The sequence below is a fragment of the Aythya marila genome (assembly GCF_965140915.1).
Source record: "Aythya marila genome assembly, chromosome: 19".
Taxonomy (NCBI): Eukaryota; Metazoa; Chordata; class Aves; order Anseriformes; family Anatidae; genus Aythya; species Aythya marila.
The window spans coordinates 421045-435915 of record NC_139060.1 but is presented as its reverse complement, the minus strand read 5'-3'; the positions used below and the strand labels follow the sequence as shown (position 1 = coordinate 435915).

The window sequence follows — 14871 nt, the reverse complement described above, 5'->3', positions numbered from 1 at the left end:
TGCAAGTTTCAACCATCTGATTATCTGCTGCAGAGATTTGCAGTTTGCACAGCCGGGTAGGAACTCCTTGGGAGCAGGCTCTGGGACCCCCAGATCCTGCAGCCCCAGAGCCCTCATGGCCATGTGTGATGATGGAGAAGTGATGCAGCCAGCTGAGGCTTGTTGGGACCGTGCTGCCATGGAGGTGAGGGCAGCACTGACAGGGTTGTGACATGTTCCTGCTCAGTTTTCAGTTGATCCAGAAGACAAAATGAGAAACCACACTGCAGAAATCAGAAGATTGTGGCATGTCTTGTCAAACTGCCACGTGAGGCAGGTCTGGACCAGGCTGATGCTGGGGCGTGTTCACAAAGCACACACTGCAAGCAGGATTGTCCCCTCTGCTGTGGGTTATCACCCATGCGACCAGGTCCAGTGGGTGGCCGGCAGCTTGCTGGGTGCTGCTGGGCAGGGTGGTGGGGCTCAGGCTGTGTAGTCTTGGGGGCTGCAGTGAGGAAAACTGGGCAAAATGTGTGACAAAATGAGTCACTGTTACCGGGGAGGTAAATGACTTGAGGAGACATGGTGAAGTTTGGGTCTGCACAGAAAGTGAGGCAAGGATGGAGCAGTCACATTCCTGCCCGGTTCTGTTGCCTATCCCCAATGTCTGCTGCCAGTCCCAGATGGGTGCTTCCCCATGGCGTGCCTAGGGGCTGCCCATGCCCAGGGTAGAGGGTGCACACAGAGCAGGATGCCCTTTGCGTGGTCAGGAGTGTGTGGCACAGGGTATAGGTGGTGCAGAGTGGGCAGGGTCCTCAAAAGTGCAGTGTCCACAGGGCAGGGTGCTTTCAGTGCAAGGTACCCACAATGCAGGGTATGTGTGCTAGCAGGGGGCCCACAGTGCAGGATGCTCTTGAGTTAGGGTGCCTGCAGTGCAGGGAGCTTCCCAGGCAGTGTATGTGTGCTGCAGGGTGCCCACAGTGCAGGCTGCTTGCCATGCAGTGACCACAGAGGGGGGGTGTACACAGCGCAGAGTGGGATGCTCTTGGTGTGGGGGTGCCCAGGGCACGTGGTGTGTGCATGGCATGGGGTATGCAGGGGCTGGCATTGCCAAGGACACTGGTGTGGGGTGTTTGCTCTTGGCTTGCTGCAAAGTTCAGGACAGCACCATCTCAACAGCTTCCTGTCGCAGCAGTACATACAGCCGGCAGTGCAAAACCACAGTCATCCTGCTCTGACTCGGCCTTGCACTGAGCAGGCTGTGATTGCTCTTGAGAGCATCCGGTGTCCTGCCAGCACAGGGACACCAGCGGCAAGAGAGCAGGGGCAGGGGAAATGGGTTCTGCAGGGCTGTGCCAGCACGGAGGCTGTGGGAGCTGGTGCGATGTGTGAGCTGCTTGTCCTTGGCTACAGGATGCTGGGTCCCTGGCAGGATGCAGCCTCTTGCCCTGAGGTCTCGGGGGACCATGTCTCTCCCATCCCTCCTCCCTCTCAACACCCTCCCCCCCAAAGCTGCTGTCACCCATCCAGAAACATTGCCAAGGGCCTCTGCCACCACGGATTTGCTGTCCAGGTAGTGGGGGGGGGGGGGGTACAGCATGATTACAAGGGCATGAGGAGGAAAGGAAGGTTGGGGAGCTGATGGTTCCTGTTGTCCTTGCCTGCCCTCAGCCCTTCCCAGGCCCTGACAGATGGGCCAAGCCTCTGAAAAGCTGTGTCATTTATTTCCAAAGCACCCTGTGGTTATTCCAGCACCATAGCGGGGTAGGTCAGTATGGGGTCACATTTTGCAGGAAGCTAAGTCATACAGAGTTGCTCAAGGTAACAGTGAGGCAACAACAGGGCGAGTATTAGAGGTCTCACATCCCTCCCTGCACAGCATCCTGTTCTGTCGCAGGGTGCCCCACACTCCTCCCACTTCTATATTCTGCACAAATGCATCCCTGATGTCTGGCAGTGCTGAGTGCCCTCAGCACGTGTCAGCTCTGCACTAGGTGTTGAACCAGCTCTCCAGGTTGGGATAGACACGGCCTTGGGGCAGGCTGGGATACATGGCACAGATGGTACAAATGCGCTCCCTCCAGTCTGCATAGAGCTTCACACTGTACTTCTTCTGCCATACGAAGAACTGCTGGTAACGGCTGGAGTTCATGGTCTTCAGGAAGGTGGCCAGCTCTGCCAGGGAACTAAAGTCATCAACATGAATAAATGAATCCGCAGGGATGAACTGCTCGTAGTTGGCCCGGGCAGGCCCCAGCACCACAGGCACAGTGCCAGCCATCAGGGAGTTCCTCCAGAGCTTCTCAGTGATGTAGTCCTGGTGGATGGAGTTCTCGAAGGCCAGGTAAAACTTGGACTTGGATGTCGTTGGCAAAAGGCAGTCTTTGCAAAGCGGATTTTTGCTTGCCTTCCCATATATGTTCACATGGAGGTACCTGGACAGGTTCTTGTAGACTTCAGCTCTTTTCTGAGTCCTGTGATAGTTGCTAATAACCCAAGATACCAAGTTGGTCTTCATGGGGATGTTCATGGTGGCTGACCGGTTGGGCACAAGCTTGCCATAGGGAATGAAGATGTCTGAGTCTCGTCTGTAGGTCATCACCCAGTTGAATGTCTGGTTCCATCCTGTTAATGCTTTAGTGTTTGTGGGGGACTCCAGGGAGACCCACACCCAGTTCTGCCCTGGTGGCTTCTCCCGGGGCAGCTTGTCCCTGCCCTGCTGGAGCCTGGTGTGAGGAAACACCACCACATCTGCCTGGTGCAGGAGCTGCTGCTCCATGGTGAGCCAGCATCCCTCAATGCTGTACAGCTCATAACAAATGTCCCCACTGATGTTTGGGACCTGATTTGAAGGCCATTCCCACACTAGGACCACCAGTGGCTTAGTATGCTTGGGGGCTTTACCAGAGATGTTAGATGAGTTGATGAAGCACTTCAGGTTCCAGAGCATGGTGACAAGCAACCCAGCAGTGACCACTGCTTTCATACTGGGCCGGCCCCATGGCAGCCGTGGCAGTGGTGATGCCCGGGACATGCTGCCGGTGCTCAGCAGGGCTGGCTGTCACCTTGGTAGTGTCACCTTCTTGGTGGTGTCACCTCCTTGGAGGCTGTGCCTGGGACAGAAGAAGCCAGCAAGGGCCATCAGCTCAGCTTGCTCAGCCACCTGGCTGGCAGAAAAATGGAGGAACGAGGAGATGCTGGGGCTGGAGTGGCTGGAGAAAAACTTTGCGCTTCCTCCATGGCGCCCAAACCCCACAGGGCTCAGGCACAGGAGGAGCCCCCAGGCCCCAGTATACCTCTGCCCACCCTGCAGGGTCCACCCATGCACCCGCTGCCATAACCCAGCAGGGATCCCTGGCTTGGGGCAGGCTGGAGATGTTGGCAGCACCTCCGCCAAGCAAGGGGATGGTTGCATGCCATCCCAGGTGCCACAGAGGGACCCACAGCTTTCACCATGTGGATTCCATTTTTTTTTTCTGGGCCTTTTTTTTCTTTTTTTTTTTTTTTTTTTTTTTCTTCCTTTTGTGTTGTCTTTTAAGCTCAGAAAATCCCATATGTAACAGATAAAAGGACTTTCCCTGAGGCTACCTGTCAGGGTAGGAAGAGGCAGGAGCTGTTGCAGCCCTGTCACACCAAGCTGGTGCTGTCATTTGCATCACCCTCCCTCATGTGTTCCTCAGTGACCCCAGTCTCTAGGGGCAAGCAGTGCTATTGCTGAAGGAGATGGGGAGGGAGTACAGAGCCAACAGTCAGCAGCCACCTGTCCCCGTGTCACAACTGATGAGCACTACTCCCAGTTGCATGCACAAGGGATGCTTTCCTTGTCACTTGCTCTGTGCCTCAGTTTCCCCATCTGACAAAGAGGCACAGTCCCATTCCACACTTCTCGCTTTGCCTGGGGGGGCATTTTGAGCTTGAAATGCAGCCAGCCTTGCCACAGCAAAGCCTGGGAGGAACATGCGGTTCTTTCTGGGGGGCTACAAGTTGGGGCCATATGCCAAAGAGTGAGGGAGTACCCCAAGTCCTGCCTCACAGCTGGCTGGGAGTCATTACAGGAAATGCTGTGAACCCACACCCCAGAGCAACGCTCCATCCCTGAACCCACTCATGGATCAGCCATTGGGGTGTTCTTGGGAGCAATCAGGAAGTCCCAAACCCCACTCGAGGCCAGATCAGGGTCCTGCCTGAAACGTGCCTCGCTTGTCCCAGCACCCTCCTGCAGTGATGGCAGGGCTCCTACCTGGCTTGTAGTGCTCTCCCTGGGCTTGGGGTGCTCTCACCAGCCATGAAGACACCCGGTCTGGGAGCTGGTTGTCTTGGCACCGCATATACCCATACTTTATTATCAGGTGCCCCAGGTTTCCAGTCCCCAGCAGGCAGGGCAGAGAGCATTTGGCTCCCCCACAGCTGGGCTGCTGTAGGTCTCCAGCTGGCAGGGCTCAGCCTGTAGGCATGTGGGAACCCCAGTCACCCACCATCCAGCATGAGATGCGCATTTACACCTTCGTTCACTCCACTGCAGTGCCCTTCTGCCCATGTCTGGCCTTGACAAAGGTTCTGCTTCTTAACTGAGTCAGAGTTGCTCACTGAAATAGAAAGCAGCAGGAGCAGATGGGGGGAAAGGGGGGCGACATTCAGCTGCACCAGGTGCCAGCAACCAGCTCAAAACCCCATGAGTGCTGGTCCCAAGGACTGCATGGCTGGACACTGCCTGATTTTTTTCCCCATGCTTTGGCAATGCTGGGTGGCCGGGCATGGAATGGGCTGCAGGGCACAGCCGCGGGTGTACAGGGAGCTCCCTCTCAGCTCCTTTCCCTATCCATTTGGCAGTTTGCATTTCTGCATGTGTTGCAGCCAAATTTTTGGCAGGTCACCCACAGTGTTCAGCACAAAAGACAGTTTCCCTTTCAAGGTAACCTCTGAAAGCAAATTAGATGCCCCAGCCCAACAGCCAGGCAGGGGGTGCTGGTTTCTCTGTGATTTTGGAGGCTTGTGGAAGGTGTTGTCCTGCTTTCCCAGCTGATTTGCAGCAGCTTTACTTTTTTGCAAATCCCTTCCCTGCTCTGGCCTGCTCCGTCTGGCATGCTAAAATACATGAGCTAAGTTTAGGCTCCAGAAAAAAAAAAAAAAAAAATCATCTGAAGAGGGAAAAACAGCTCTGCCGGCTCCCTGCACTATGCATGAGGACACCGGTGCTTCGGGCCCCTTTGCCTGCCAGTCCCCAGCAGTGGGGACACTGCCTCACATTCAAAGATTGTTCTGGAAGGGCAGATCCTCAGGCTGGCAGCACCAGGAGCCAACCCGTTGCTTAGCCCCCCTCTCCCCATGTTGTACAGCAGTGCTGGCATGTGGGCTCAGCCTGCAGACTTACTGTGGAATGGACAGCAGCTCGGCACGGTGTGGCACGGCACAGCACGGCGCAGCACGGCGCAGACAGGGCTGGTGACTGCCCACGCAGGTACTCTGGGGCAGCTGCTGGTTCTGGGCTGGAGTACTTAGGGCTTCCTCTTTTCTGTGGTTTTGCTTTGTCCCAGCCCCCAAGCAGGTCCTTCCTGCTGCTGTCAAAGCACACTCTGAGCACTTCCCCTGTGCCATGTGGGTGGCAGTATCACCCACAGCTGGGTGCCCCATGGCTGGGTTCTTTCTCACATGGCTGGGGGGGTGCCCCATGCCAGGATGGGCTCCTGTTGCACAGTGCATGTCCCGTGCTGCCCCATGGCAGTGTGCTGCACCCTGGTAGATGCTCGCAGATCTCTCTGTGCCTACACATCTTGACCTATGTCCTTGTGTTTTCTCCAGACTCTCTGGCAGGGCTGTAGCTCCTTGTGGAAGAGACAGGTAGCCCTGTGTGGGGTTTCAGTTCCCCAAAGGGATTTCCAAGGGGTCATCTTTGAAAGCAAGCACAAACCGTATCTCATGTCTGCCGAGCACCTCTCCCATCCCAGCTGCTAGCCAGAACTCCAATGCCCCAGATGAGCTGTGGCTTTTCCTGGTACCTGCCCCTGTTTTGGGGTTTGCCCAGTGTCCCTGTGTCCCTGCACTGGGACTCATCAGTGCTCTCCACCATGTGGATGGAAGGAGCATGGGTGTCCTCAGAAGCAAGCAGGCACTTCTGCACTTGCAGAAGCAAGTCCACACTGGCCACCTTCTCCAGGCAGGTCCCCAGGTCTCCCACCCACTGGCATGTCTTCTCCAGCCCTGTGGCAGAGGAGTGCAAGGGGACAGAGATGGGTCACAGGGTGATACCAAGGAGGGGACAGCAGGGAAAGCCCCCCCAGTCTGGTCTGAGCCCTGCCACCCAGCCCCGTCCTCAGGCATGAGCAACGTGGAGCAGGATGTAGGCAGGGTCTGGTACCCAGCAGGCTGCCTTGGCCACTGTGCTCCTGCCCGCAGCTGCCTACCAGAGTAGTGCCCATGCAGAGCATGGCAGGGAGGGAGGCTGCAGGGGCTGGGCTGAGCCCATGGGCAGCTCTGCGGGCTGGCAGTTGCTGTGCCAAAGCACATCCTGCAAGCACTGTTTTGCTGAGACCACTAGAACATTGTTACTATTATTTTGTTTACTCTTGAAAATCAGGATTGTCGTGTCTGGCTGCAGGTTCCTGGCACACACAACTCTCTCCAAAATCACCCAGAAGCAGATGAAGAGCAAGATGCTCATTCATCTTGGAATAAACCTGCTGCTGCCTTTGCATTTTCTTCAGCCCATCACAGAGCCGAGCAGGTTATAAACAAGCCCAGAACGTTAGCCTGGCACCATGAGCAGGACCACCTGTGCTGGGGCTGGGCTGGGGGCAATTCCCTCCTGGCCAGTGCTGGGAAGGAGCAGGTGTGTGTGTGTTGGGGGTTCAGCACGTGCAGACTCCTGCTCCATCCCAATGCCCTGCCTGCTCTGAGATGTGTGCAGGCAGGGCCCTGCCCTCAGCCTCCCCTGTGTGCCTCCTGTCTGCCACCCTGCAGCCAGGTTGAAAACAGGATGCCAGCCTGATTTTGGCTCCCACTGACTCATCTTGAAACTGTCAGCTAAAGCAGCACCAGCAGCTCCTCTGTTCTGCCAGGCCTGGGCACCTGCCCTTGCTGGGATGTTTTCTGTCAAAGGGGGAAGTGGGCACATGCATGCCTTTACTGCGCCTGCACTGAGAGCTGTGCCCATGCCTAGGGTCTGGCCATGCCACTGTCCTGGTGAGGCCACCTGCCTGGTTGTTTCTTTGCTGGCATGGCTGCCTGGGTACACCCCTGTCTCCTAAGGCCCTTGCAAAGTGAAGAGAGAGGGGGAAACTGAGATAGAGGCAGGGAGGAGAGCCCTGAGGCATGTAGTGCTGTCCTCTAAGTGGATATGTACCTGCATTGCATGGCATGAAGAGAAGAGGGGAGTGAGGTCCCACTGTGCTCTTTGCCCCTAAACCACTCCTTGGGGGCTCTTGGGGTGCTTGAGCAGCCCTGGAGGCTGCACTCCCCATTTCACTCTTGCTCCTCTCCATCCCTCTGGCTGCCCAGTTCTGGGAGAAGGACCACTCCCATGGGGCCCCTGCCAGCACTGTGCCCGCAGTGCTCTGCCAATGTGCTGGGGCGTAGCAGGGCTCTGCGGTTTCAGTGCCACCCTCAGAGACCTCTGAGGCCAACTGCAGTGCTGGGTTTGGGTATTTTTTCCTCCTCAGACTTATGTCCTGTTTCCTGTTATTTTTTCTCAACTCCCTTTCTGCATTTCTTCCCCTGTGTGATTGAGAGCCCTGATACTGGGCACTGCACAGCCCAAAGGGCACTGTTCCCAGGCTGGCCTGCCCCAGTCTGATTCACTGCTGGCAGCGCTCCCTGACAGCATTGTCCATGCTGCTGTTCCCCAGTTCCCTGTGTGGCACAGGTGGCCGTGCCTCATTGGCCATGAGTTTTCCACCAGGGATGCAGGACACGACAGAGATAAAGGAGCTGTGTCCTGGAAGGCCTGGAAGGCTGCTGGAAGGCCACAGCCACATCTGCAGCTGTCAGCCACGGTGCTACCCTAGGCAGGGTTTTAGAAGCCCCGGGGCAGGAATTTGCGGCTGGTGTGTGCAGGCACCCTCTCCCAGCAGCCCAGGGACATGCCCAGGGGTAGCTCAGGGCCAGAGACTGTGCCAGGCTGGAGCTGTCTTGCTCAAACCCAGGCTGGCAGCTGGGGTCTCTGCCAGCTCTGCCCAGTTGGGTGGAGAGCAGCCAGCATCTGTGGACATGCCATGGACCATCAGGTAATGCCAGCAGCACCCAGAGAACTGCGGGTGGGTGGTTGCTGCCCTCTGCAGATGGATGCAAGAGCAGCCCTGTGAGAGGTGCTCAGGCTCCAGGTCCAAGGAGGGATGGGCAACCACGTTCCCTGGGGCTGTGCTGCCCCTTGTCCCACTGCTGTTGGTGTTTCGAGTCATGCCAAACAGAAGACTGGGGAAGCTCACCAAGACATGACCCAAGGCAGTGGAATGGAGGGAGGTGAGAGACCAGGTCATGGGCACTGCTCCATACCCCACAGCCCCACTAGTAACCCACACTACTGCCCCCTGCCCTGAGCTGAGCAGGGTGGGGTTTTATGAAGAGTGGGGTGAGGGACAAACCACTTGCAGTCTCTCAGGAAGAGTGAGAAGCTGGGTATATGCTCAGGGGGAAGGAGCGTGCATACATCCCTCCTTCCCCAGGGACCAACTAGAAGCCCCTGTTGGAGCAAAGGCCTCGTTCCTGGGCTGACCACTGTCTGAACCACAATGGCCTGTCTTGGTGCTGCTGGACACACCAAATACCACTGGGATTTTAAAGCAGGAGAAATGCTGGTCAGCCTGGTAGCATCCCAACATGGCAGCTCTGTGACTCCAGCCAGTGGAGAACGGTGAAAAGGCACAGAACCAGCCCCGACATCCCCAACTTTGGCACCTCTCTATGCCAGGGAGCTCAGGTGCCCGCCTCCCATGCTCACAGAATCACAGAATCACAGAATTTCTAGGTTGGAAGAGACCTCAAGATCATCAAGTCCAACCTCTGACCTAACGCTAGCAGTCCCCACTAAACCATATCCCTAATATCTATATCCATAGATATAGATATCCCATATCCCATATATCTAAACGTCTTTTGAAGACTTCCAGGGATGGTGACTCCACCACTTCCCTGGGCAGCCTGTTCCAATGCCTCACAACCCTTTCAGTAAAGAAGTTCTTCCTAACATCTAACCTAAAACTCCCCTGGCTCAACTTAAGCCCAATGGCTTAAGCCCAATTTAAGCCCAAATGGCTTAAGCTCCCTGGGGGCTGCCCCACTGCTGCCCTTCCAGAACAGCCAACCTCCACAGGGCACCTTGGCACCCAGTGCCCTTCCACCACCATGTCTCCTGGGTGTCCCTTTGTCCTTGGTCACTGCCCAATGGCCCTGGGAGGTGACACCCACCTGATACAGATGCCATGCAAGGTTTTGCCCAGAAGTTTTCTGAATAATGGCACTTTGTGGCAGGACAACAGGAGCTTTTGTCATGCCCAGGCAGCTGCTCCAGAGCAGTGCCTGAAACACGGTCACCCTTAGCAACAAAACTTGGAGCTGGGGCAGCCAAGTCATTCACTGCTCTGGCTGCACTTAACCCTGACAGCAGCACAGAGACAAGATGGTTGAAGACAGCAACAACAGCAGACGGAGCAAGGGGGTACAGACAGCCAGGAGGGAGCTGGGTGGAGGCAGGGACAGGATAGAAATGAAAAAAAACAGGGGAATGTAAAGAGAGAGGAAGGGAGGGATGGAAGGATAGATGGCTGGTTGTCTGTATGGAATGAAGGAAGGAAGGAAGGAAGGAAGGAAGGAAGGAAGGAAGGAAGGAAGGAAGGAAGGAAGGAAGGAAGGAAGGAAGGAAGGAAAAGGAAGGAAGGAAGGAAGGAAGGAAGGAAGGAAGGAAGGAAGGAAGGAAGGAAGGAAGGAAGGAAGGAAGGAAGGAAGGAAGGAAGGAAGGAAGGAAGGAAGGAAGGAAGGAAGGAAGGAAGGAAGGAAGGAAGGAAGGAAAGATGTCTGTCTGGTTGGTTGGATCAACAGGACAGAGTGAGGCGAGGGACAGAGCTGGCCTGGTTCAGTACCTGCTGGTGTTGAGGACATCCTTCCCAGCCTCAGAGTCAGCTGGGATGGGGCAGAGCTTGCTGCAGGCAGGCTGGTCCCCTCTAAGAACGGATGTGGACAGCCCACCACTCCTCTTGCCCACACATTGGTTGGGCAGGAGCTGGGCAGCCAGCAGCCAGCTGGGCTGAGGGCAGCCAGCACACAGGGACACCAATGCCAACCTCACATGCAGGCAGCCTGGGCAGCCAGCCCCTCCAGGCCATGGCTCATGGCAGGCCCGTCAGGGAAGCAGGTCACTGCTGTGTGACAAAAACAACCATCAGGAGAAGACTGCACCATGTAAACCCCTAAATAATCTTTCCCTCTCCACTGTACCAAGGAAGGTCATTGTCCTGAACGTTTCTTGGAGTGAGATGTGCACCATGGCTGCAAAGGGCTCACTGCCCCACCATGCACACCTTCTGGCGATGGGCTCCCCTGAGGCAGGTCTGGCCTGGAGGAACAGTGTTGGAATGGTGCAAATTGTTGAGATTTGTAACCCCCGCTCTCAAAACTGACATCAGGGCATTTTACAAGGGCTGTTGAATGCCAGGACAGCAGCTCTACCACTCTTCCACTGCCCCGCAGCTGTAAGAATGGAGATAAGCAGTGAGGTCCTGTGGACCAGTAAGTCTCACTGACAGAGCATCTTTTTTTTTTCCTAGGGCAGGAGCCCCCCTCCTGGCCAGGCCATACAGCATGGGCAAGCCTGGGGTGCTGTGGTCGGCTCTGCTAATGTCCTTCTGGGCCTTCTTGGCCATGCACCCAAGGGTGCCTTGGTTTCCTGAGAAGCAGAAACAATGAGCACGCAGCCTTTGGCACAACCTGGCTTGCAAAGTGTTTGGATGTCCTTCCACAATCCTACCTCTGAGCCCAGCACAACTGCCCCTGCTGCAGTGAGGGGCAGCCGGCTACCGATGGTTTTCTTCCTCCGCGGCAGCACAGTGGGCACCCACGAGTTTTGTGAACCGATGTGGGACCCACTCCCCAGGCCCTCCTTCCTACCAGGAGCTGGCCGGCACGCTCACCGCCGGCCTCACCCCCTCTCCTGCCCCGCAGGAGCTCAGATCCCTCTCACCCTGCGGCTGGGGTCTGCGAGCTCACCGCTCGCCCTGCCCGGCCCGCCAGCCCCCGGCAGGCCTCTCCCCAGCGGCACAGCCACCCCGCCGTGGCCACCCTGGCGCAGCAGGGCCCGGGCTGGCGCTGCCGGCCCTCCGCGCGGCCGCCCCGAGGGGGGACGCGGCGCTGAGGGGGCATCGGCGCTGCCGCGGCCCCGCCGCCCGCCTCGGCAAGCGGCCGGGCCCGCTCCGTGACGGCTCGGCCCGCCGGGGCCCGGGCCCCGCCGCCCCGGGCCGCAGCACCACGTCTCCAGGCCGCGGCCCCCCCCGGGCCGGCAGGGATCTCGGGGCGGGCGCAGGGGGGCGCCCCCCAGGCCCTCGCGGCGGACAGCCGGGGGCTGCGGCCCGGCGGTGCCTTTAACGGGAGGCGGCGGCAGGCAGCCCCGGCACGGGGGCGGTGCTGCGCAGGGCCGGGCCGGGCCGGGCCGGGCAGGGCCGGGCCGGGCTGGGCTGGGTGCGCCGAGGACGGAAGCGGGCAGGGGCAGGGAGAGGGGCAGGGGCAGGGGCAGGGCCGCCCGCCCGCCCGCTCCCCGCGCAGCCGAGCCTGCTGCGGACAAAGGCGGCGGCGGCGGCCTGGGCATGGCGGTGGGCGGCGGGTGAGCTGCGGTGCCGAGCGGGGCGGAGCGGAGCCGGGGAGCGCCCTGCGGCGAGGCCGGCGCGGCGCGGCCATGGGGTTCCTGCACCAGCTCCATCTCCTGCTCTGGAAGAACGTGACGCTGAAGCGGCGCAGCCCGGTGAGCGTCGGCGAGGGCCTGGTGCCCTGGGTGGGGGGGGGGGTGCGGGCGCGGGGTGAGCGGCAGCCCCCGGCCAGAACCCGCCGGGGTCCCCGCGGCGGCTCCGCCCGGGCAGCCGGTGGGGGCCGGGTCGGCGCTGCGGGCGCCGGCATCGCCGGCTCTGCGGTCCTGGGAAAGCCGGCGTGGCCGAGCCCTGCCCGGGGGAGCGAGGCGACGCGTCCCCCTCCCGGTGCAGGCTCGGGGTGCGGGGCCGAGAGAGCCTCCTCCCCGGTGGGGGGCTGGATCTTCGCCGTGCCCGTCCGGCCGCCTGCGAGGGCGGGAGGGCAGCCCCGAGGGGCTCCGTGTGGATGGGGGCTCGGCATCCCTGCGTGCCGTTGTGTGCGCTCTGGAGACAGGCTGCCCGGGGCTTGGGGCTGCTTTTGACGCCTTTGGATGCCAGTCCTCTCTGTTCCCTTGCTGCAACCCTTTTCTTCCTGTCAGTTAGGCTGTGGAGATGAATAATGCATGTGGTGGTGGATGCAGAGATCTAGTGATGTCCGCTTGCCTTGCGGACCAGAAGGAGAAAGTGTGGATGCTGTCTATTTATAAACCCATAGAGCAGCTGAAAAACACCCCTCCTTGCCCAGCTGCTGGCATCTCTGAGTGCCCTGGCACAGGCTGGGCAGCTCAGTGATGCACGTTTCGTAGCAGCAACAGTTAGGTCTCTTGCCTGTCCCTGCTCCCACCACGTGCCTGTGGGAGTCGTCCAAGCCCTTGGCAGCAGCAGGCACTGTATATGAGTGCCTGCATGAGGGGTCCAGGGCTGCTGACTAGTCTCTCCCCCTCTGCCCAAATGTCCACCATGTGCAGCTCCTTCCTCCCTACCTTGGACCTGTCTCAGGTTCCAGAAGCACTGGACATTTGCAAGCTCTGTTTCTGGTCCCAAGGGCCATGTCTCTGGTGTGGTAAAGCCTTCCCAAGTTCTCGATGATGTCTGTATGCTATAAATAGGCTTTTAAATTGTATGTGGGTCAGGGATGTGTCTTCCTAGGGTGCTGGAGGGAGCTGCTCCTGCTTTTTGGTCATGAGGTTGTGAAACCTGGTCTGTCACAGATGTTTGCCTTTGCTCTGCCCCTTCCTCAGCTCCCAGAGAGGTGGCAGAGGAGGCAGGTTCCCACCTCCACCTGGTTGCTGGTGGAACTGGCTTGAACCCCCATGTTGTGCACATCCATACTGATGTGTGCATTTGTGTGTGCTGGGGTTGAGAAACTGGTTTAATCCTTCCTTGGCCTCTTCTGCCTGGTGTGTCTAGGGGAGGGCTGGCCTAATCCTACCACGCAGATGGGGGTGTGATGGGGGGTGCTGGGGCAGCCTCTGCCACACAGAGTGTGGTTCTGTAGGGCCTGTGTATGTGGAGGGCTGGAGGTGAGGTGCCGGTGGGGAAGGGCTGCTGAAGGTCCTGGCCAAGGAGGAACCCCGAACCCCATCACGAAGGGTGTGGGCTGGCTGGGGGAGGGGTGTGCTGGGCATGGAGGGAGCTGGTTATTTTTAGAGGATGGGGGAGGGTAGTGAGCTGCTGCTCCCAAGCTGGTGATTCTCTTTCCTCTTCCCCCTCCCAAATATCCTGCAGGCCTGATCCTGCATGTTCTCCTTCGCCAGCAGCGTGCGAGCCTTGGGCCCTACTTCATCCTGGCACGTGGAGTGCTGGAGACTCCTGGGGGCATGCCAGGCCAGGGAGGGCATGGACAGGACGGGACGGAGGCTGTGCCATGAGCAAGTGCCCACCAGGGCAGCCCCTGCACAGTGGATGAGGGTGATGCTCTCGGCTGAGTCATCCCCACCCTGTGCACTGAGTGCAGCCAAATGATCAAGGCTGGGGACTGTCTCGTCCCTGTGTGTCACAGATCCCTGCCCACAAGGGCCAGCAGGCTGGCACAACTATGTTGGTTCTTGACAGCTGCCCCTGGCATCTGCTGGCCCTCAACAGCTGCCCTGGACCTGGCCACCAAGCCCGACAGGTTTACAGTCTGGGGCTGTGTGCATCTTTTGGGCACCCATTTCTCCATGCCTTTTCAGCTCTGCAAGCAGTGCAGGAGTGCAGTGCAGAAAGCTGCAGTATGGCTGCCAGCTCCCAGGCTGCTGGGCAGACAAGGAGGAGGGTGAGGAGCCCAGGCCCAATCACCTCTGTGTGCAGGGACCATCATCTGAACAGGGCAGGGGAAGGGCTGGCACCACCTTGCCCCCAGCGATGCCACATGAGGGTGCAGAACAGCAGCTCCATCCCAGAGAGAGAGCTGCCCCTAGCACAGAGCATAGTCAATGGCTGGATTTGGTGCAGCCCCTTGGATATTTGTGTCCTGATGACACAGGTGCCTTGTGCATGTCACCTGAGCTGATCTCTTGCTTCCTTGAACTCTTGCTGCATCTAAGTACTGTGGTCACCTCGCACTCCCCTTGTGCATGAGGGCGACAGCCTGCCTGCTCCCAAGGCAGCTCTGTACCCTCCCAGCAGCTTGGGAGCAGAGCTGGCTGGTGCTGGCAAGCTAGGGCAGAGTCAGGCCTGTGCCAAAATCCAGCATCGTCAACCTATGTGGATCCCTGCAGCTTGCTATGGGGGGGACGGGGGGAGGCACACTGCCCTTGCCCAGGCTCCATCCGGAGCTGGACATCTCACCAAGGGAAACCAGCCCCTGAATCCCTTGGACTGACTCAGTGGTGCCAGGCAGAGGTTAGTGGACCAGACTGGGTTGATAAAGCATGGAGGAGCACAAGACCCTTCCCTGGCTTAAGTTCACCCTGGGGAGTCAGAGGTGGTGGTGGGATGGGAATGGGTGGACTTCTGGTGCTGTCATGGAAGGAGTGTGGTGCCTGGGCTGCCCTTGCTCTGCTGGCAGCTGACTGTTGATGTGGGGCACTGCACTGGGGTGCATGCCTCAAACCACAGTGTCCTTTCCTTCCTTGTAATGCCTGGA

At 58.6% G+C, this 14871-nt stretch overlaps 2 protein-coding genes across 5 annotated transcripts in view; one reads left to right on the top strand and one right to left on the bottom strand.

Moving 5' to 3' along the window:
• Nucleotides 1–1689: 1689 nt before the first annotated feature.
• On the bottom strand, nt 1690–5459 carry FUT7 (fucosyltransferase 7). 2 transcript variants are annotated; one of them, XM_082775958.1, is made up of 2 exons: nt 5351–5459; nt 1690–3092 (listed from the first exon to the last, which is right to left on the bottom strand). In XM_082775958.1, exon 2 carries the CDS (start codon nt 3011–3013, stop codon nt 1970–1972), a length of 1044 nt encoding a protein of 347 aa, XP_082632084.1. In that variant the 5' UTR covers nt 3014–3092; nt 5351–5459; the 3' UTR covers nt 1690–1969. The 2 variants fall into 2 exon arrangements, with proteins under 2 accessions (XP_082632084.1, XP_082632085.1); XM_082775959.1 differs by having other exon boundaries at nt 1690–3146; nt 5351–5418.
• Nucleotides 5460–11700: 6241 nt separating this feature from the next.
• Nucleotides 11701–14871, top strand: part of ABCA2 (ATP binding cassette subfamily A member 2) — a 42027-nt gene continuing 38856 nt past the window's right edge. For 2 of the 3 annotated variants that reach the window (XM_082775467.1, XM_082775465.1), the window contains exon 1: nt 11701–11920. In XM_082775467.1, the coding sequence (XP_082631593.1) occupies nt 11855–11920 (66 nt within the window). In that variant the 5' untranslated portion in view covers nt 11701–11854. The remainder of the gene's footprint in view (nt 11921–14871) is intronic. The other variant, XM_082775469.1, reaches the window with a different exon arrangement.